The 23,054-nt window shown below is 37.1% G+C and overlaps 2 protein-coding genes across 11 annotated transcripts in view; one reads left to right on the top strand and one right to left on the bottom strand.

Annotated features, from left to right (window-relative positions):
* LOC112570129 (xanthine dehydrogenase/oxidase-like) overlaps positions 1-23,054 on the bottom strand; it is a 28,343-nt gene that overhangs the window by 2,267 nt on the left and 3,022 nt on the right. Inside the window, exons 1-34 of one of the 7 annotated variants that reach the window (XM_025248382.1) lie at positions 22,438-22,532; positions 21,583-21,685; positions 20,963-21,020; positions 20,089-20,185; positions 19,300-19,408; positions 18,955-19,081; positions 18,147-18,208; positions 17,411-17,476; positions 17,048-17,119; positions 16,644-16,788; positions 15,794-15,961; positions 15,483-15,559; positions 14,771-14,864; positions 13,980-14,092; positions 13,060-13,241; positions 12,471-12,633; positions 12,168-12,372; positions 11,043-11,218; positions 10,563-10,682; positions 10,010-10,228; positions 9,743-9,806; positions 9,465-9,534; positions 9,055-9,142; positions 5,373-5,459; positions 4,671-4,862; positions 4,098-4,243; positions 3,696-3,777; positions 3,138-3,233; positions 2,186-2,314; positions 1,929-2,003; positions 1,352-1,404; positions 1,011-1,125; positions 767-853; positions 387-554 (exon numbers count right to left, since the gene is read on the bottom strand). In XM_025248382.1, the coding sequence (XP_025104167.1) occupies positions 387-554; positions 767-853; positions 1,011-1,125; positions 1,352-1,404; positions 1,929-2,003; positions 2,186-2,314; positions 3,138-3,233; positions 3,696-3,777; positions 4,098-4,243; positions 4,671-4,862; positions 5,373-5,459; positions 9,055-9,142; positions 9,465-9,534; positions 9,743-9,806; positions 10,010-10,228; positions 10,563-10,682; positions 11,043-11,218; positions 12,168-12,372; positions 12,471-12,633; positions 13,060-13,241; positions 13,980-14,092; positions 14,771-14,864; positions 15,483-15,559; positions 15,794-15,961; positions 16,644-16,788; positions 17,048-17,119; positions 17,411-17,476; positions 18,147-18,208; positions 18,955-19,081; positions 19,300-19,408; positions 20,089-20,185; positions 20,963-21,020; positions 21,583-21,633 (3,756 nt within the window). In that variant the 5' untranslated portion in view covers positions 21,634-21,685; positions 22,438-22,532. Of the gene's footprint in view, positions 1-386; positions 555-766; positions 854-1,010; positions 1,126-1,351; positions 1,405-1,928; positions 2,004-2,185; positions 2,315-3,137; positions 3,234-3,695; positions 3,778-4,097; positions 4,244-4,670; positions 4,863-5,372; positions 5,460-9,054; positions 9,143-9,464; positions 9,535-9,742; positions 9,807-10,009; positions 10,229-10,562; positions 10,683-11,042; positions 11,219-12,167; positions 12,373-12,470; positions 12,634-13,059; positions 13,242-13,979; positions 14,093-14,770; positions 14,865-15,482; positions 15,560-15,793; positions 15,962-16,643; positions 16,789-17,047; positions 17,120-17,410; positions 17,477-18,146; positions 18,209-18,954; positions 19,082-19,299; positions 19,409-20,088; positions 20,186-20,962; positions 21,021-21,582; positions 21,686-22,156; positions 22,172-22,349; positions 22,533-23,054 lie in introns of those variants that run through there. The other 6 variants (XM_025248380.1, XM_025248383.1, XM_025248381.1 and 3 more) reach the window with 6 other exon arrangements.
* Positions 22,588-23,054, top strand: part of LOC112570127 (centromere protein F-like) — a 47,432-nt gene continuing 46,965 nt past the window's right edge. For all 4 annotated transcript variants that reach the window (XM_025248377.1, XM_025248373.1, XM_025248376.1 and 1 more), the window contains exon 1: positions 22,588-22,834. In XM_025248377.1, the coding sequence (XP_025104162.1) occupies positions 22,729-22,834 (106 nt within the window). In that variant the 5' untranslated portion in view covers positions 22,588-22,728. The remainder of the gene's footprint in view (positions 22,835-23,054) is intronic.

Raw genomic sequence — 23,054 nt, 5'->3', positions numbered from 1 at the left:
ATTCTTTTATAGCTCATGTGTTATTTGTTTTCCTGTCCCTTGTATGCTGTCCATGTTTTGTTCTTGTTCTTGAGCGCGAAGAGCATACTCCTTAGGAATGTGAGTATGCGCTTTACAAATTTTGCATTTATTTTTATTTTTATTATTATTATTATATATTATACAAGTAGAATTGGTTACTTCATGAGGAAAAATTCTCAACTGCTAATAGAATGTGAGAAAATATAGCTGCATGTTGGTGATTTAGTAGCTGCCTGACTGATAAACACCAGTCTGCAGATGTCTAACTAAAGCATTAAACCTTGACTTATAACTGGGTATTTAGACAGCAGCCAAGAAGACAACAAATGTTTGCAAAAAATGCCAAGCACATGACGAAAAGATACCTCTGATGAATAGAAAGCCCTGGTATTTCCACTGTCTTGGAGAAGGCTGACATTGAAGCTTTGCGGGATGTTGCCCATAGAAGGGATTTTATATGTGTCACTTCCTCTGGTCAGCAGAGTGCCATCAGGCTGTACCACATGCTTTTCCAGCATGAGTATCCCATATCCCTGGTCACAAGCAAACAGAAGACCAGCATTATATGCTACTTGCATATATGTATTAAACACCACAACCTGGTGAAATATGACATAAAGAAACTGCAATCTTAACATCATGTTCCAAAGTAGATTTTAACTCAGTGTTTTTATCATGATCATCATTTAATTGCATGATGAACAAACTCATTAATGGCTCTATTACTAATTTTCAAACCTCTCACCTGCATGAAAGCACCTTCTATCTGTCCGATATCAATGGCAGGATTCAGACTCTTTCCCACATCCATAATGATGTCAGTTCTCAGAACCTGGATAGTAATAAAATAAAATGAAACTGATTAGCCTAAAAGCTTTTCGTTTGTTTTTGGTCCCATGCACCCATGAATGTTTCTATTGCATAAGATGGAATTTTGCACCGATTGTGGCTGTGGTCTAGTTCAGATTGTTTTATACTTTTAGTAATACCTGGTGATCTCCAGTAAGACAGTCTATTTCCACTTCTGTACATGCTGCTCCAAAAGTGTAGCATGCATAGGGACGGCCAGTGTTGGTCTTCACATCATATGAAACATCAGGAGTCCTAAAACCAACAAAGCAAACACAATCAATATGTATGTATATATGTATACACAACTACAAATATTTTTAAGATGATGTCCTGACAGCAGAGACCGCTGAACTGAAATCTTACTATCTATGAAATGTCATCATTGTTATTATTTGTGCTTAGCAATGAATGTTGCATCGATGTTATTGTTTTGAACAAAAACAGATCTCTTCATGCCTACCTAATGATAACAACTTACTTGTAAAACCCTGTTGCAGATAAACTCACTCTTGCATTGTATGCTGCTGCGATCTGTTGAATGAAATAACATCTGTGATAATACCTAAATTGATACTGATCTGTAAAGAAGTTAGTATGAAAAATATTGTAGATTTCATCATATGATATTTCCTGATTAAATATGATTAAACAAACAAAAGTTTTTAAACATATTTTAAAATGTATATCATGTCCTATCTATGGACATGTGAGCTGTGATGATGCATGACAAATAAGTAAGCTCTTCAGTTGTATAGTAGAATTATTATAAATATTAACAGATACAGTCGGACCTCGATAAGTTGACCTTCCCTAAGTCGAAAACCTACTTATATCGAATTAATTGTTAGTTCCCGGCCAAATACCTGCGCATATTGCGCCATTTTCCCTAACTCAAAAACTCCGTAAGTTGAATTTTTTTTCGAGTCCCTTTGAGTTCGACTTATCGAGGTCCGACTGTATTAAGCAGTAGTAAAATTAGGTCATGCAGTTTTGGTAGGGCATGGGAATAAGATTTAAAAAAATGTTTTCACTGAAGGCATCTGTAAACAGCTCACCAATTCTTCCCAGCTACATCCAGGATTTTGCTCTTGAATTGGCTTCAGTCGTTCACGAAGAATGTTGCATGCATTCTGTTCACAAAGATAAAACAAAAATCCAACACAATGAAATAAGCAAGCATGATGACAAAATGAAAATATTAAAACAATTTTACTCAAATATACTGATAACTGAGAAAGACATGCTTTACTTGTTAGACTAGATGACTAAAATAACCAACACATTCTGAGAATCTTTTCAACTGTTTACTCACTAATACAGCAACAACATAGAGGTCAGAGGAGAGGCTGTCAGCGGTAGGTGATGCATTGGGTACCACACTGGTTGATGTCTCATTCACTCTTATTTTTGATGCTGGGACTTGAAAAACATTGCTTGCAATCTACAGAATATTTTAGCCAAAACAAATCTTAAAGAAAAAGCTCATCCCAAAAAATAGGCATTATATGCAAAATAAGATATATCAAGAATTGCTTTTTTTCTACCTTGTGTCACCTTTCTTGCTCTGCTGCACAAAAAAGGCAAGAGTGTTTAAAAAGTTTACAAACCTAGCTGCCAGACTGGTTAAACTGAGAAAAGCTCATCGTCTCCAAAGCCTGCTTTAACATAAATCATTTCTGACAAAAAGCACACTGAAAATCTCCAAAATAAAAAAAAAATGAAAACTTTCTGCAACTGACACTTCACAAAATGAAATTAAACTAGCCCATGTCTGCAATCTGAATGGCTCATTGGCATATTGCTCTTTCTCAAGTAAATTTCCAAATAAAGATTACCAGTTAATTAACAGTAACATGAAAATGAGATGCTACAAAGGCTTCTGTTGTCATTTGAGTAGATGATTGTTGTTTAATGTGTACATAATAAAGATAATCTGGCATTTGCTACACTTTTCTACAGAACTAATTTCTTCATTTAAGACATGGCTAAATTTGTAGCATAGCTAGCAAATGGAAACTTTAGTTCTAAGAAAAAAGATAGCAGATATAAAATAGGTCTTATAACAATAACACCGAAATAAATGTACATTTGTAAAGAAGTATTTTATAGTGGATTTCCAGCAACTGGGTATTCAGATTTCATTCTGTTAGAAACATGCTAATTCAAGTCATTTTTTATGTCCATCATTCTTATTTATTTACAAACAGTTTCTCTACCAGCTGGCAAAGATATTCCAAAGGTAAAACTGGTCCTCAGCTTCTCACCTGCTTAGTTTTTGTGTGCAGCCCTTGTCCCATCTCTACCCCTCCATGGGCTACTAAGACAGTACCATCTATGTATAAATTTACCAAAGCACCAGCCTACAATTAAAAAAGAAATTCCAAATGTTTTAGCGATTCCTCGAGTAAGATATATGACAGTCTTCAACACGCAATATTAGGAGATGAACTTTGCAATCAAAGAACTGTATTTGTTTAGTTTCTATTCTGTTGCAAGTAAATTAAAGGCACACATTTTATAATTTCCTGCCTGCCAGTATAGGTTTTTCCTGTTCCTCTGTAACAAGGAAAAGGGCTCTTTTTCTGTAGTTCTCCTTAGTCTAGCATGGTAATGACAGAGTATGGGGATCACAGCCCAAAAAAACTCCTTTACCATTGATAATGCTGCGCTATATTTTTCACCAAAACATGCAACAATAAGAATTGTTCTTTATAACACAATACAAAAGTGGATGCAAATACTGTAAGGATTCTTGTTTCCCCTGTTTTCCTAGAAATACATTCACTGTAGTATTACAAAACCATCTTACAAATTTTACTTACCTGATTCTGGATTGGTAAGAAGAAGCCCAAACCAAATTTACTGGGAGACAAACAAATTCCTCGCTTGTGCCATCTATTCTCACTTAAAAAAAAATGATATACCACTGGATGTTGCACTTAGATGTGTCTTCACATGAAGAGAAAAATATCTATGATATCAGCTATCTCTTTCTCAGGTAATAAAGTCTCCTAAACTTTAATTTCTACACAAGGCCATATAAAATTTGTATCACTGATTTTGTTAATGTTTCTCTGTTCTGATTATTTCTCTTTAAAAAAAAATCAGCAAATATGAAAAGTTGTGTAGATTATTGTTGCTAATGTTTTGGAGACCTTGTAATTCTGTATCAAGTATCAGTTTATTAACAGCTAATTGATAGCATTCACAAAAGTTAATATTACCTGTTGAAGAGATTTACTTGTCGCCGCCTCTGGTGGAAGTTACTCTGGGTTATGACTTCCTCCCAACATCGCTTTATATTACACTCCTCCAGGACCTGATTGTAGTGGGTTGTATCCCCATCTTTGTAGAAGTTAAGCTCTCTTAACTATGACAGTCAACAGGAATGATGACAGTGTCACTTTCTCGAGCAATTATTGTGTACATAAGACCTTCCTTCTTTAATTTCAAATGATCCACAAAAACTGTCTAATTCTCAATGATGAATTTTACATGACATACACACAAGAAAAACTGAAGTTTTACACTTCTGAACTAGCCATATCAGAAAGAAGAATGTGAGATACTATGCATCTCACTCTCTCGATCCTTATAGATATATTTTTTTTTTTCATTATCAATTTTTTCTAAACAAATTTTTGATCTCTTAACAGAATGGGGAGTTAAAACTTGATGACATAAGCATTTAACAGATATTACAAACCTGTATGAAAAAATTTTTATTTTGCTGTTAGATCCCTTCTTTATTCACAATACTGATGAAGGCAATTTTTTTTAACCTGTATGACTCTCACCTCTTCAAAATTCATGTTGAGATATGTAGCCACCTTGTACAAAGCTGTCTCTATCAAAAGCATGGCTTCCGGAGTACCAAAGCCTCTAAAGGAAGATCTAGTAGGAAGATTTGTTTTGCACACCTGCCCTCTTGCCCTCAAGTTTGGAATCATGTAGCAGAAATCAGAGTCCACAATAGTCTTGTCAAGGACCTGGCAAATAGCCAGAGATAACTTTAATCACACAAATAAGATAGGTACCAGCTAACAACATTTTTACAAAGCAGATATGGATGCAAAGAATGTAGAACCGCATGAAACACAACTATACATAAACTCTATATAAAGAATAATAAATAAAATAAAGAATATTTAAAAATCCCATTCTTTTACTAGAAACATTAAAGTATACATGCTTACCACTTGTCACCATTAGTCTTTAATTATTAGTCTTAAGATACATGTGTTTATAAACATCAAGAAATAGAATGAAACAAAATTATAACTGCAGGTGTAATGATGAACTCATAAGGCAGATGTGGATGTCAAGGCTCCTTTCATAAAAATACAATATGAATTAAAGGGGCGATCAAAAGTTGATAACTTATGTTTCAGTCATAAAAGTATATACACAAGCCTTAACTTTTCTAATACTATTACTACTGTAATTAGGTTTCAACTCTCTTTTTAATGATAAAAATTGCCTGCATAACATTTACTCACTTTATATGAAATATCCACAGAACATCCACCATTGAGAAAGAACTGACAATCCAATGCTTTAATCTGACCCAGTGATGAAAATCCAATCTGTGTTTAAAAGGCAACATAAATATTAATTGAACATGCATACTAATAGCAGAGTTTTGGATAAAGATGGTGAATTTGCATGTGGATATGATTTGTAAACAAATGAAATCTGAAAAAATATTCAAAAAATGCAAAAAAAGATAGAACAATGCATATCACCAAAGAATCAAAGAGAATGAACAGCAAAGCAAACTTGTAATTCAAGAGTCTTAAGTAAAATTAGACCCCTGTGGGACCCCGGGGTATGCTTGCCTAGCAAGCATTGCAAGAATAGGGTCCCTGCCATCCAGCCAGGCATGTCGTAAGAGGCGACTAAGGTGGACACCTCACCTAGAGGTAAAATAGGTTGTGGTAGGGCTAACAACCCCACCATGTAAAAAAAAATCCTGTTACAGAAACTAAAACCAGAGGAACTCGTCACAGATGGCGAAGGTAATGAAGCACACCAGGAGACTGGACTAATGACGGACGACAGCCAAACCCGAAAGGGAGCTGGCGCCCCGACAGCGGATTTACTGAAGCCGAGGCAGAAGTTGAGGGTGGGGTGCTGGAACGTCCAGACCTTGTACCAGACTGGCAGGATGCTCCAATTAGTCAAGGAGTTTGACAACTACAACTTGGACATCCTGGGAGTCAGTGAGGTCAGATGGACCGGCACGGGAAAGAGGAGACTAGCGTCAGGACATACCATCTTGTTCTCAGGAAGATCAGACGCTCAGCACTCTGAAGGAGTAGCTCTACTCCTCAACAAGAAAACGGAAAAGGCACTGCTGGAATGGAAGCCTTATGGACCCAGGCTTTTGAGAGCAAGATTCCATTCCAAGTACACCAAGCTGACAGTGCTAGCCTGCTATGCACCAACAAATGACTCTGAGGCAGAAGACAAGGATGCTTTTTACGATCAGCTCCAGGCAGCCTCAGAAAGCATTCCAGCCCACGACATGTTGCTCATCATCGGCGATCTCAATGCCAAGGTGGGAAGTGACAACACCTGCAGGGAGCATGTCATGGGCAAACATGGAATCGGAACCATCAATGACAACGGAGAGAGACTGGCAGACTTTTGTGAAGAAAACAACCTACTGATTGGAGGCACACTCTTCCCACACAAAGACATCCACAAGGCAACATGGACATCACCAGATGGGATCACAAAGAACCAGATAGACCATGTCATCATCAACCGAAAATGGAGGAGTTCACTTCAAGATGTTAGAGCCTACAGAGGAGCAGACATTGCCAGTGACCACACTCTTGTGATAGCCACAGTTTCTCTGAAGCTGCGTCGATCACGAGGAAAACAGGCACGTCAGCAGAGAGTGGACTCCGGCAAACTAAAAAATCCAGCCACCGAAAGGGCCTTTGCTATGGAAGTAAAGAACAGGTTCCAGGCACTAGGAGACCAACAAGAGATGACCTTAGACGACTTCAATCGAGTCTTACAGGAATCAGGAGAGAAAATACTGGGCTTCCAACGGAAAAAGAAAGAACAGTGGATCAGAGAAGAGACATGGAAGAAGATAGAAGAGAGAAAGTCAGCCAAACAAAGAATCAACAGCACCAGATCTGAACGCCTGAAGGAACAACACAGACAAAGATATACAAAACTAAACAAAGAGGTAAAGAGGATGGCAAGAACCGACAAAAGATATCACATAGAGAAACTGGCAGATGAAGCAGAAAATGCAGCAAGTAAAAATGACCTGAAGACACTGTACAAGATAAACAAACAGCTAAACAACGGGTTTAAGAACAGTGATGTGCCAGTGAAAGACGTGAACGGTAATGTCGTCGAGGGAGAGGCAGGAAAACTACAGCGCTGGAGGGAGCATTTTGAGTCAGTTCTGAACAGACCAGATCCCCCTCAGCTTGCAGACATCCAGCCAGCAGCTATAGACCTTGACATCTGCACAGACCCACCAAGCCTGGAAGAAGTGACAGCAGCAGTCAAGAAAATGAAGAGCGGCAAAGCACCAGGGGCAGATGGAATAACAGCAGAGATGTTGAAAGCAGACGTGAATGTGACAGCTCCCAAGCTGACTGAAATCTTCAGGCAAATTTGGGAATCAGGGCAGGTCCCTGTTGCGTGGAAGACAGGGCTCATCTTCAAGTTACCCAAGAAAGGAGATCTTGGAGACTGCAATAATTGGAGGGGCATAACACTTCTTTCCCTCACCAGCAAGGTCTTCAGCAAGATTGTTTTGTCAAGACTGACGGCAACTCTTGAGAAAGACCTCCGACCACAGCAAGCAGGATTTCGCCCTGGCGATCCTGCTCCGAACACATCTTCATTCTGCGACAGATTCTGGAGCAGAGCAACGAATGGAACACACCGCTGTACATCAATTTCATCGACCTGGAGAAGGCTTTTGACAGCATCCACCGCGAGTCCTTATGGAAGATCCTGAGGCATTACGGAGTCCCTGCAAAACTTGTTCAGGTCGTTGCAATGCTGTACAGCGATTTCAAATCCCAGGTTGTCTGTGACACGGAGCTCACAGACCCCTTCAACGTCAGTACCGGGGTGAAGCAGGGCTGCATTCTGTCGCCGTTCCTCTTCATCCTGGCCATGGACTGGATCATGAAGACTTCCACCGACAGCGAGAGGAGAGGGCTCAGATGGACCATGACTATGACAGCAACAACAGCACTGGAAGACTTGGACTTTGCTGATGACATTGCCCTGCTGTCACACCGCCACCAAGACATGCAGGAAAAAACAAAGGCCTTCTCAGAAACAGCTGGAAACCTTGGCTTGAAGGTCAGCACAAAAAAGACTAACAGTATGAGAGTGAACGCCAGAGTCCAAGACAGCATCAAACTAAATGGAGAAGAGATTGAGGAAGTTGACAGTTTCACCTATCTTGGGTCCAAAATGTCAAACACTGGGGATGCGGAGGTGGAGATTCGAGCCCGACTGGCGAAAGCCAGTCAGGCCTTTGCCTCACTCAGGAGCACATGGAAGGCAAAAAACATCAGCCAGAAGATCAAGCTGAGAATCTTCAAGTCAAATGTGATCAGCACCCTCCTTTACGGATCAGAATCTTGGAAGATGACCAAAACCATCAGTAACAAGCTTGACGTCTTCCAAAACAGATGCCTCAGGCGCATACTTAACATCTTTTGGCCAAACACCATCACCAACGCAGAACTCCACGAAGAAGTGAAACCGAGTCCATCACCACGCAGGTTCAACGAAGGCGTTGGCGATGGATTGGACATGTGCTCCGCCAGCAGACAGCAGACCTTTCCAGAGTCGCCCTACGATGGACTCCAGACGGCCGAAGAAAACGAGGCCGCCCAAAGGAAACTTGGAGAAGAACAGTGGAAAGGGAGATGAAAGGAAAGGGCTGGACATGGGGTCACCTAGAGCGTGTTTCAGCCGATCGACATCGGTGGCGGACTCTGGTTGAGGCCTTATGTGCAACCTGATGCACAAAGAGGAATAGATAGATAGAAGTAAAATTAGAGAAACAAGCTATCATGACTGTCTAAAACCACAAACCACTATTTTAATGCTTTATTATGCATCTTATTTCACAACCAGCCATGTGAAAATAGCTGTCAATGAAATTTATCACAACCAACGGAGTACCTTGTACTTAGCAAGAACAGAATGCTTTTGTGATGTCATAACCATGTCTTCTTCCCGTGTCAAAATACAGCGGACAGGACGGCCACATCTGTAAATACAAAGATTTGTTCATTTGTGAATCCACCAAGAAAATTAACCCAATAACCTAATCATTTTTGGTAAAGAATAAATAAGTTGGTAAGCAACCTTGCTTTCAGATAATTTATGTTCTGCTTTTTAATGTGGTTCTCCAAACCAGCAACAAGGGAACAAACTTGTCAGGAACATGCATTAATAGATTTTTGCATTTATTCATCATCCATGATTCTCTATTTTCTACTGCGCATGCACACACACACACACATGCATGTGCACATGTTCAGTCACAGTTGCATTCAGCTGCTATTTGCCAAGGTAATTTTAATACAAACTTCACAGCAGCAACAGCAGCAGGCAGTGCAACAAGTGGTGCCCGTAACTCCTTGCCACCAAATCCCCCACCTATTAAACACAAAAAACAGTTCTCACTATTTATGATTGGGGTCATCTGTGCAAAATATTTGCCACTATAAATTCTAAGTATCTAATCTGAGGATGTATATAGCAACTGGTGTTTAAGCTGGCATAGCAATAATTTGAATGTTGGCATGTTTTACATTTTACCACATGTATAAAAATAAAATTTAAAATACTGCAGTCTTTTTTCTACCTATTCTCTTAGTGCGTACAGTCACTTTGTGTAAAGGAAGTCCCAGCACTGCTGACAATGCTTGCTGCAATAAAAAAAATTACCATACAAAATAATTATTTACTGCTGTTTTCCACAAATATGAAGTTTTACTTTAAATTGTCTTCAATGCTTACCAGACGACCCGACTAAAGGACGACAACTGCTCTTTTAACCATTTATTGCCCCTAAGCAGCAGGGTGGAATACATTTCTATGTACATGAATGAAAGGACAGAAAAATGAGTACCTGAACTCCAGCAGGATTTTGCGTGCTCGAAAAGACCTCTAGCTCCCCATCTTCTCCCGGATATACGATCACTGAAAATGTCTCAAGATAAAAATGTTCTTGAGCACCAACAGTGAACTCTCCTTCCAGGACATTTTCAGCTAATGCCATTGCAGTTTCCACATCACCTTTCTCAATGCATGGATTGTAATCAAAAAAGGATTTCTTTTCTATTGCATCCTAGACAGATTTAAAAAAAAAACTTGGATGTACTTCTAGCGAAAGGAAGTATTTGTCTACCAATCACTAGCAACATGACTCTTTTTATAAAGAGGGATCAAAACGACATTTACAAAAATGGTATCCATCTGTGAATCAAACCATTTTTAACACAAAGAAGAGATCAGACTATGAAAATAATGTACATGAATAAATTATCTAAATCTCAGTAAATAAAGAGATGCAGAAAGGTGTAGAAAATAAATGTAGAAATCAATTACAATTAAATGCATTACAAAATTTCTTTCATTCTTTGCATTCACATTCACAAAAAGTCTAAACATGGTCTACATACTTCAATTGTAATGATGGAATCCAACTCCTCATACTCTACCACCACAGCACTGGCTGCATTTTGAGCTCTGACCACTGTGTCTGCCAGAACTGCCCCTACTGGTTGCCCTTTGTATATAACCTTTGATTAAACAATTACAATCAAGTTAAACGTCTACATCTACAACAAATCTTTTTAAGCTTTAACACAGTTTAAGATTTCCTGTGACAGCAAGAATTTCTAGGTCCTCCAGTCCAGGGTAAATTGTGCACCCAAGCACACGTATGCTTGACCACATTTACATGTAGTTCTAAGGTATGAATGTGCTCAAATCAAACATCCTAAGCAGAAATGCTATATTTTTATCTTCAAATTAAATTACATGATTTTGATTGTTTTTATCTACTTTACAAAGATGAACATTTATCATGTTCCTAACATGTTTGCTGAAGAACAGAAAATGATAGTGTATCAAAGCATCTTATGCTATTAGACAATCACCTCTGAGATGGCAAACACTTCATCATCTTGAAAGGTACCCCACACTTTCTTCCCTGGAATGTCCACATGGGAAATAAAATCAACAACACCAGGCATTTTCAAAGCCAGCGAAGGATCCACATTTACCAGCTTTGCATGAGCTTTGCTGCTGAGCACAAACGCTATATAAAGCTCTCCTGCACAAATAGACATGCACCACGTAGTTTACATAATCTAATGATAGATACTAAAAAGGGAGTCAAATTTCAGCAGCACACAATCTATGATTTGAAAAACGAGGGATTAACAACTTTAGAGATCATTCCATCCTTCATTAATTTATTTTTGATAAACAGTAAGGAGCTACTGAAGCTCTTGTAAATGACAGGAACAGTATTGAAAAAAGTTTAATGAAAACAATTTGTACAAGTTTATATAATTTATAAGTTTGTACACTTTGCACAAGTTTGTATAATTCATACAAGTTTGAATAATTTGTTAAAGTGTGTGTGCATGAGCGCATGTACATAGATATGCAAATGCATCTACACACATATGTACGTGTTTAAAAATGTCCACAATAGAAACAATTAAAACGTTTTAGTTGCAAACTTAACATCTCGTAACACTTGAACAAAATGTTCAGCAAAAATCATAAATACATCATGTCAGTCACATGATGCCTTCTGTAGAAAAGTAGTTTTGATAGCAAGTCAACCATTTTATACACAGCTATTTTTATTAATGCTTCAGAAATGAATGAGTTTATGTATGTGGTGGAATACGCGCATCATTTCCCCTTTCCATTTTCAAGATCCATGCCTAAAAACATCACCATTTAAAGAAAAAGATAAAAATCATGATGTTATTTTGTATACAGATATGCTTAACATATAGTACCAGCTCTCCCAATGACTATGACCTTCATAAACATATCTGTGCATAATTTTAACATTTGTGCTATTGACCTCTTTCAGTGCATAGTGATTTCCACAGGCATAAATCTCAACAGCAGAAGTGGTGGTGGTGGTGGGGGGGGGGCATTCCCCCTAATTTGGTAGAACAGCATCTTGAGCTAAACTTTACCCAATCATCAGAAAAAATATTGCACCCCTACTAGACTTTTAAACAGAATATTGTACACACCTTTCATGGGAGCCATGTCATCAAGATATAGAGCTTCTCCAGTGGCCTGCTGGTAGGCAGATTCATGCACCAAAGGTCTTCTCAATGCATCATTTGGCAACTGTGTATCAGGAACAGGCTCAAACCGCTGCAAGCTTTTTACTGCTTCTCGTTCCAGGGGCATGATAGCGCTCATGTCAGTTGAACATATACGATTACTTGACACCTGCACAGATACATACAAAAAAGTCATTCATTAGCTCATGCAGCTTGTAAATTCAAACATCTACACTAGAATGAAACATTTAAAAAAATGATACCAACTTTCTGCTGCAGGTTGTGAAGAACAGTCAAGTAAAACTTGAAGAAAAAGCTGACTACTAGAGTCTTTCTGTACTGCACCATGTCATACTCTGGACCCTCTTTTAAAGGAAAGTCAGAGCTTAGAAGTGCACACGCCTGATGAAGAAGATCCTCATTCCATGTACTGTTGGGTATAGCAAAATTGGGTTATAAAAAAAGGGGGAAAACTGGAGGTATTTCTTTAAACAAGCATTGTAACTGATGCTTGCCCTATCTTTCAAACTAAATGAAAAATATACACTTAACAATATGAACAAAGACAATGTTCTCACAAATAAATTCTCTAAATTATAATAATGGAGAAAAAAAAATATTAACCAGCAATGTATATTTACATAAGAGATGTTGATTATATTCCACCACAGCCAAATAAATCCTAACCAACCCAGCTAAAAAAAACACCTAAGAAACAGTCATGCATCTTACATTTCACCGAATCTAAAACAAAGACTTGAACAATGTTTGTTTCTGAACAAGCAATAAAGCCTCAACTAAATTATTTTATACATAAGTGCTGTACCATTATTACACAAAGTGCAGCATCTCTCACCAGCCAATTAACTTTTCCATTGTATTAGCAGCTACAACAGTAGTGTCTGCCAAGCCTCCAAAGGCAATCACCAGTTTACTAACTCTGTCCCGTGTGTCCAGCATCACTTGCATGCCAGCATTCACAATAGACACATCACACTCTTTACGAGTAGCTTGCTGGTAACCATACAGATACTCATTCTGCAAAATCAGACAGAAAGAGCTGGTTCTTATAATTTAATCTAATTCCTCAGTCTTTCAGCTTACTGCCCTTTTAACAGTACAGAAACAGCTTTGCTGAAGGTTATTAATGACATTTTGTATTTGATGGATAAGGGGCAAGTGTTAATCTGCACCTAATTGGACCAGTCAGCAGCTTTTGACATGATTTATCTTTTAATCTTGCTTAGTTGCCTCAATATAGGACAGTTAATAGTATTTTGAGTTCTGCCAGTCTTTGGTTTGGGCAGTTCGGTGGCACGATGATAAATGCAGCCTGCCACCAATACAGTACAGTGAGGATTGGCTGTTGAGTTCAGATCTTGTCTTGGGCATGCTTTTTTCTGCGTGTGGCATCTGTTAAAGGGCTGATTGCTTTTCCATGATATAGCCTTAACTGCTGGCTCGATGTAAATATAATAAACACACGGTTATCTGTACATATCAAGTACAGTACATTTCACCTATTGTCAACTAATTCCTAAATTTAAACTACTATTTTGGGGGGTTGAGGGAGGTCTAGAGAATGTTTTTTTTTTAATAAATGAGACTTTTAAATAGAGATTTAAAATCTTTTGACACTGTTTTCAAAAACATATTAAACAAAATATTTATAAATACATAACATTTCAAAGCAAAAATTCAATCACATAACCTTGGAGACTTATGAACACTATTAATCAAAAAAACCCCAAAAAATCATTTTCACACATGCATTACCTGTGTAGAAAAGGGTATAAAGACAGACAGAACAATCTCATTTGCAGCAATAGCTGTCTGCTTGTTAGCCTTGAAAAATGAATGATCGATCTTCACCGTATGCCTTTCACCATCTGTTCATACAGACAACCAGTGTAACAAGTATTATAATTATATTAATTTTGTATTCAACAAATGCTGTCAAAATATATTACCTTGCATATTTGTTTAAATAAGCAGAACCAGATCGACTTACTTTCACAAGCAATACAGAAGTTCAGAAATAAAAACTGTAGAAAAAGAAATAAAACAATTCCGTTCTGGATATATGAAAAGTGGAGTAAGTTATTAGACTACCATTGCTATATAGTGTTTCTTTATGCTGGTGTTCCCTGGTGGATCCATATTTGTTCAAAAAGAAAATCTTAGTTATTTTGAGAAGGCAATAAATTATAAACTCATGAATTCAAGTATAAAGTACAATGAACTTGTACATTCAGTTCAATAATATGTACTGCTTTTGAGATTCCTGTATGCTATAATCTAACTTTATAATACTGATTTCTTTTTCTACTCATATATATATATTGTACAAAAATTCCTTCTGCTCGTCTTCTGAAATTAAATATTTTTATAAACATACATTGCTGTGACACAATTTGCTCTTGGTATTTTAAAATACCACCAAAGATAGTACAGCATATATATATATAATCACTGACAACACTCTGGTAAAATATGATGACAAATCATCATTTTTTACATAATGAGCAGCAGCAGTAGATTCATTACAATAAATAAATTATTATTACCAGTGTTTGAAACTTCAAGAATGGCCCCACAAGCCAGTAGCAAAGGATTTAGGTCTGATGTTGGGCTGGCACTCAATATGTTTCCTGCTATTGACTGTTGTAAGAGAACAATAGTGAGTATTATAGAAAATTGATAAGCTTATGATAATAAGCATAAATTATCTCAATTAGCTTATGATATAAGCCCCAGTTAACTGTACAACAGACATTTATGGTTTTGCTTTGTTTAAGACTCATCCAACTATCTTTAACTGCAAAAAAGTAACCAACTGAAACTAAATAAACTAAATAAAAACTGAAACTAAATAAACTTTAGAAGTAACCATTATTTTAAAAAAATTTCATACCAAAGCACTGGGTTGGCCATAGTTTGGATAAAAAATGTAAGAGGGTACCCTGGTATGAGATTGCCTGGGAAGGGTGGATGGTGACATCAGATTTTGTCCAGTTCATTTAAAAAAAAACTATCAGTAAAATGGACAGACTCAGGTATCCTGATCCTCAGTTCACTTGAATCACAAGAGCAAGGTTTTGCTTCATGTACACAAAGACCATCACTTCATAGAGAAGGAAAAAGACCTTTTTCTACGGCAACCTTCAAGAACTTCAATTAATAGACTCCTATCCATTCCAGAGCAAACTGACTTCTAATGCATTAGTTGCACCATTATTATTGAAACTCTTTACTACTCGTCCATTTATGTTTACTCACCGCTACATTTCTTATCTGATTTGAACCAAACCAAAGCAACATTTCCAAAAAGGCAGTAGCCACACGTGCTTTTTCCTCTATAAACAAATGAAATGATGGATTTTCATGTTAATTTCGCTTTACAAAGAAAGATTACTGCATGTCAAAATAATAAACATTATTACCACTTGATACCACCAACAGAACATATGGCCAAACTACAAGTAAAATATTTACTGAAAAGAGAACAGTCCTTTTCTAGTCATCTTTGAATATTGCTTTATTCCTGTCTAAAAATCACACACAAACTACCAATCAAGGTAAGAACTTACCTGGAAGAAACTCAACAACATCTCTCAGAGCTCTCTCCATAGATGCAAATGTAACAGAAGCACCAAACTTGATACCGGTCTCTTCTTTTTCTATTGCCGTGAGCTCCTTGACATGACATGCTTCCACAACCACAAAATTGAAAGACTTGTCTGAATGAGTTCCAAGGCCTGAAGAAAAATTATCACAAAATAGGGTTGGGTTGTCTTAGGTTGCAAAAACATTCACATTTCTAAAAAAAAAAAAAAAAAAAAAAAAAAAAAAAAAAAAAAAAAATGTGTAGCACTCTAGTAGTGTACTGAGTTATGTCTTTGTTTGTAGAGGGTAGGGGTCAACAGCTCCCAAGACTGTCCCTTTCTCACGCCAGCTGTATGCGTAATAGCCAACCTTGAACTACCCGCCCGCAGCCACTGGTGACTGGGCCTATTGTTACACCAGAAGTTACGAAGTTGCCTGAGCCACTTGGGGAAACCATGACCAGACAGGGCGGGGTCGGGGTGACCATGGGGGGATGAGAAAGGTTGTGACGAGACCTTGGGAAAAGGGGGTGGATAGTTCTGAAATGTTTGACAAGAGAGTGTATAAGTAGTGTAGCTTGACAGTTGAGAGAGGCTTTTTGGTTTGGAAGTGAGAGTGGAGAGACGGCAGGCCAGCCGCCAAGAGAAACTATGAATGAAATCTACAGTTGTGCAGCAATTTCCATCTTTGTTGTGTTCTTGTACGACTAGCCCACCCCTAAGTAGCCATCAGGGACTGATGTGTTGGTTACAAATGTTTGCAAATATTTATCAAATTTATATTTCATCCTACACACTTTTAGTAATAACACATTTATATTAGAACAAGCCTTGCCTATGGTGGTGTTGCCAACAATCAAGTGACAGTTTGGGTTGTCTTTCTTAATGTCCAGCAGTGTCCTGAGCGAAGTGGGGCGGTACCATGTGACTCGTGGTCCCACAAATTTCAAAGGCTGGCCATGGAGGTGTTGCCATTCTAACTGCCATAATTTTAAACAAAACTTGATTTTATTATTCACAACCATGCAAAAAAAGTGTCTCTGAACTATAGAATACTTTAACTTGAATGGCTCTAGTTTGTCACAACAAAAGTCAGTCATTCACAAGTGGAACTGCATTTTTAGTTACAAAATACTAAAATAAAATAAAAGTACTTGATGTCCATCTCTATACATTGTATCACATCAGATCTCTACAACTTAGGGCATAAATAAAGCAAACATTCTAAATCATCCTTACCATCAAGTAAGGGGGGAAGATTGGTTCTTGTGTAGGGTCATAGAAACAACTTTCATCTCCTCTTCCATCTATCTGAAAAAATACACCCTTTCCAAAGTATTGTACTCTTATATTTGAAGCATTAGACTGCTACATGCAAGCAAAACTTTGAAACTGCTCTCTCTATGGATCCCCCTTTCTTTCCCTTGCCACTTATTTGTGTATAATTATGTGACTTCTCTCAAAAAAGGAAAAAGAAATAATCAAAAGTCGTTTACTGTTTCTAATTCTTCATACATACACACACACATATATTATTCACAAATGTGTCCACAGGCATGCACACACACACACACTCTCACAAAAAGCAATAAAGTGACATACAGTCTTAACTGTTGAGTTTACATCTCTCTTCTGGCAGCAGTTTTTAGCCTTTCCACAACACTCTTCCTAGATCAGAAAAACATTCCCAAAAAATTACATTTTCCATGAGAACTTCAAGCACACACATGCACACACAGTTGTTATGCATGTCTGTGACCTTTCTATTGTTTTTAGAAGCCCACACGCACAGACTCTGAGTCTTCTCAGTCAACACCCTTTCTATCTATTGTTCCTTTTCAAAATTAGATTGAAGAAAACATGTTTACAATGGCCAAATCCATGCAATTAGCCACAACAAATTGGGGCCTCATGGGGACTGAGGCATATAAAATGCTGGTCAGCTAAGACTACCTGGTAAGACTAGTCAGTTTTGCCTCTTTCTGTTATAAATAATATTAACTATTAATTTGCAGTGAATGGTGCTTTAGTATGTCATGGTCAGACTATAGAGGACATCTATATAGAGGTCATCTCAGTGCACTTATGATGGGGGCTGCCACCTCCCCTAAACAAATCCCTCATTCACCAACATATGTAAAAACCTTTAATTTTCTCAAAGGCCTCTGAGAGAAGTGCCTCAGTCTAAAGGCAGTAAATGATAAAAGCATTTATTCTTAAAAGTATTTAACAAGTTATTGACACTAGTTATTACAAAATTTTGTTATCTGACCTCATGCATTATTATTATTATTATGAATACAAGCATAACTGTACTTGGTGTATCTTTAATACTTACCTCTGTGAAGCATCTATATCCTTCAAGTATGGGTCGATAACCAGTGCAACGGCAAAGATTTCCTTATAACAAAGTATTTCAAAACTTTATCTCAGTATGCGTATTACATGGTATGCAGGACTGCAATGTATAAAAAATTATAGAAATATATTGTTCCTGAAGCTTAACTGGAAGTTGGTAACTTCTGTGTGTTGCCTTGCTTCACATGCTGCTCAATTTAGAAACCATAACAACAAATAATTTACAACACAAATTGCTCATTTGTCTGTCAACATTTTAAGCAAAAGATGCATCATGGAGAAAAATCTGATATGTAATCTTTCCATGAAAAGTAGCACAACAGAAATAATATTGGGTCTAGGGCTAAAATAAGATGGCAATATTTTGATAAATTTCTCCATGTATTTGGAGCGGCTAAATCACCTCTCACCATGATAGTAAGAATCAGGTGTTAAAGGTCTGTATCTTGTTTCCAACATTCCTCTCTGGATGCAACACCTTTGGCAGTTCTGACCATTCTATGAGTACTCTGGTTTCCTCTACTGAGTGTGTTAGTGGATGCTCATAAAGGTACATTTGATGTCTACTCTAAAAAGGTGTGTGCTTGTGTATATAAGGCACTTTGAGCCTGGCTGGTACAGAGAAAAGATGCCATATAAATGTGCTGTATTATTATTATTATAATTATTACTAGCTTTAACTGAATTACTTAGTCAAAAATAAAGCTTGCTTATCATGACTATTTTTTTAAATAACATTTCTTTTACTCAATAACTAAAAACTAAAAATAGAGACCAAGGCAGTTCACCATCAAAAGCTGAGTTTAAATGGGAAAGAGTAGGCCTTGGATTGTTCCGCAGCAGAGTGTACATGGACATGACGAAACCTGGTGTACAGAAACCACACTGTGTTCCATGTGCTGAAGCTATCCTTTCCTGAAATGTATTCAACAAAAACAAAAGTGCAGCAAATTATAACAGTTTACACTTAAGGATTATGCTTCAGATTCAAAACGGACAATGATTTCTGCAACAAGTATGTTCTTTTGATTATTCTTAAATTATACTATAAGCCATTAAAATATTTCCTGCGTAGATTATGCTTCTTCTATGAGCTGACACTTGTATTTTTTTAACAGATCTTAGATGGTTACTTGTACTGGGTGCAGCAATGTACGAAGACTCCCAATCCCTTCTACTGTAGTGACAGCCATACCATGAATAGAACACAAGGGCAATAAACAGGCATTGACACTGTAATGGCTGTTTGAAATAAGGAAATGCAACATAATCTGTAAAATGACAATACGTGGCACTTCTGCACCAAGATCTCTTTCTCCTAAATCATGTGTTTATGATATAAATTACCATTTAAAAGTAGTCAACACCAAAACCTTTAACAATGTCCAATGTCGGTAGAGTATTGCAGTTAGAACTAATAACATATTGCTAAATATTTTAAGTGTTTTTGTTTATCTCATTGAGGAGGTAAGTACATGAGGGGGTGTGTATATATATATATGCACATTTTCACACATGGATTTTCATCTTAATAATTATACATAAAATAGTGATCTACTTTCACTATTTTATACATTTATCTCCTCAGCAGAAACAAATGCCTATGGTCAGAAAACAAAACAAATGGAACTGATCTGACTACAAGGAGATATAAACTACACAAACTATGTGATTTCAACATTTCTGTCTGCGGGTGAAAACACTACTTCCAAGTACTCTTAGCACCTCCGCCTTTAGTCTTAATGTGTTAAGTCCAAAATTAATTTGAAATTTAATACGCATTTTCTTCTAACATTGATTGATCAGACATTTAGTAGGACATAACTAACAATCATAAAGTGGTTAACATGATAATCTAAGGCACAACAAAGCTCACTTAAAAGAAATTCAAATATTTCAATATTTCAACCATGAAAGGATACTGGACTGACTTAGTATCAGGTAAGTACTGGGACACCATAACAGTACATGCCCCACAATGGCCTGATCCACAGGCTTTTTTTGTGCCAGTTAGTTGCACTGTAGAAATCAGTTTGTCAAGGTTTATATGCAACAAACACACAAGACTTCAAAATTTACAACTTTGCAATAATGTTGTCCCAGAAGATATTCCGTCTGCAATACAAAGCTGCTCACAGAGGATTTGTTACTTTATCTTTATATCTTTATCACAGGGGTGGTGGTGATGGTGGTAGTGCTGATGATTACTATGTTTCTTTACCCAAGAGCATATCTTAGCCACCGCTTTCTAACAATATAACTCCAGGAGTAAAACAACATCTAAAAGGTCTGGACACCAATCTATAACTTCAGAAACAAGATGCTTGTCTTTGAGTTTACCATGTTGCCCCAGGGCAAAAACTTTACTTCATAACTATAGCCCCTGGTGAGTGTAACCCCAATGATACTAATTAAAATGACAAGAGGGGTGAAGAAGATGATTTATATGATGTTTGGTAGTGGTGATAGTGGCTTGGACAGCTTGATAAAAAGGATGCTCAAATAAAAGTGGATGTATGTTCATGTGCATATGCATATGCATAAATCTGAGTGTGAGAGGGGAATTATAAGCCAAGTCTGTGGGCATGATCTGGTTAACACACTTTAACCTTCCAGCTAAAAACAGTTAGAAAGTTTTTTCTAACAAAAACAAAATATATATGGTATGAAGGTTGATCACACAGCCGACGTGATGACAATCCTAATAACGATGAAGGAAACTATTGCAGGTAAAATTACCTCTAAACTGTATTAACAAAGTACAGTTTTATTCATTTATTTTAGTAAGCTGGATACATTCACTTCTCAGGTATTGTATCAGTGTCATCTCAGGGTCTGGATTCATGAGCACCTTCTGAAAACAAGAGAGAAGAATTTAACTGTGTTATAGAACAATTTTGTTTACAATGTAAAAAAGTAGAATAATTACAAGTGTCATGCAAAGAAAAAGCTGTAAATGAACAGAATAACTTCAATTTTATGTTGTGAACGTCTTGTTTTAATACATCCTTTGATCATATTATGCAATATATAACATCTTGACATGTGAGTAGCAAATTTGAGTGTACATCATGTCTAGATACTGCCAATAATGAAATGGTGAAAATACATGTATCATAAGTTATATATACATGAATAAAATATCTTTTCAACAATTATTATTATTCAACAAATACATCCGCTAAAAGTCAAGTCCCATATTCAACCAGTCATAAATGGTTTATCATGGCATGTGAAGGGCAGAACACAACTCTACAGGTAAGCGAGGGAACCCTTGATGGACATCAAATGGTGTCTGAAAGAACTCTTCTGGTTGTTGAGGAGTACTCCCATAAGCTTTTCTACAGATTATATTCCTCCAACCCTTTACTCCAAAATAAGTCATACCACTAGAGCTATAGTCCTTACTTAAATACCTTTCTGCCATTTACAAAAAGGACAAGGTCTGCAACATCAAAGGTCGCCATCTTTCAAATATTCTGAAGGCTTGTTGGCTGCTAAAGCAAATTTTACCCCTTTCTGCAACAGATATGATGCTTTCTGAACACCAACAAAAATGAGGAAATTGGTATTTGATCTGTTTATACAAAGGTAGATGAAAAAACATCTTCGAGGAACATTTAAAGTTACATATGGAATGTCTCTCACAGACACATTTAATCTGTTAATTAGTTCAGACTGTGTCTTGCAGTTATAGTTGTTATAGTGTCTGCTATGAGACCAATATCTGCAAAGTGCAGGCATAAAGGTTTTGACCACGGAGAAGGAAGTGCTGATCATAAGCAGTTTCAGGATGTTCACCCATTTATGCTCATATGTACATATATAAAGCTGGGCAATTTGTGTCTTTTATAGAGGATTGGGCACCCACACATAAAAGCCTGTGTAACTATGTCTCTAATGAAGTTCCTTTGATGTGTGGTTTTGTTATACTATTAATTCTGGATATATATAATATGCAAAAATGAGCTCTAGAAAACCCAGTGTTACTTTTGATGATCATGGTGCTGGCTGATATGACAAAAATGATACTAGATTTGCTTTTTTTTTTTCTTTTTTACACCATAATTCTTGTAGAATATTTATTAACACTAATACTTCCAAGCACATTTTGGTAGCTCAAGTAACTTGGCTTTATCTCCACATTTTAACAGGGGATGGGGGATGATGGTGAATTACTCACCTGATTTAAAAGTACCAACTAAACTTTCTGATGATAGAGAAAGCATGTAAGATTTTAACTAGAAACATCAATCTATAAATGCACTTAACATGTTAAGTGTGGTATCGAACAAAGGGGGATGTGGTAGTTGTTCTTCCCGCATTTTTGTTTGTGTTTAACTCTTGACAGGAGAGACAATTTCTTCAGAGTTTACCCCCTTCGACTACTGACATGCGCACGACACGTCAAACGCCAAAATGGCTGGCGTCGTGTTGGCATTCTAAGTTCATAGTATGGACTTATCCACTCCACAGTTATCCCAAACGTAGTTATAAGGCAGATATTCTATGCATCTTCACGAAGAAAAAAATAACGAAAATTATCGAAAACAAATTATGCAATGGCGTGGTTAGGCAGAAGCCTTGGCGACAGTGTTTCTTCGTTGACGGGACACTTGTCTAGTCTCACTAAAGACATTCTAACAGAAGGAACTGAGGAAGTTAGCGGTAGGTATGAGATAAGTTTATCAATAAAGTATGAGAATCATGCATTTTCTTTAAAATATAATTCATTTATAATTCTGATTGTTTGAGCTTTCAAAGTGGGGACATGTTCCTCAGCATCCGTGACTCTTTTCGTCCATCAGTTTGGGGTGTTGTTTACCACTGAGCGAGACAGTGGTTACCATTATCCGTCTATGATGCTTTTGAGTGTTGCAGAAATATG

The sequence above is a fragment of the Pomacea canaliculata genome, linkage group LG8, assembly GCF_003073045.1.
Source record: "Pomacea canaliculata isolate SZHN2017 linkage group LG8, ASM307304v1, whole genome shotgun sequence".
Taxonomy (NCBI): domain Eukaryota; kingdom Metazoa; phylum Mollusca; class Gastropoda; order Architaenioglossa; family Ampullariidae; genus Pomacea; species Pomacea canaliculata.
The sequence above is the reverse complement of the archived record's forward strand: the minus strand, read 5'-3'. Positions and strand labels throughout refer to the sequence as shown.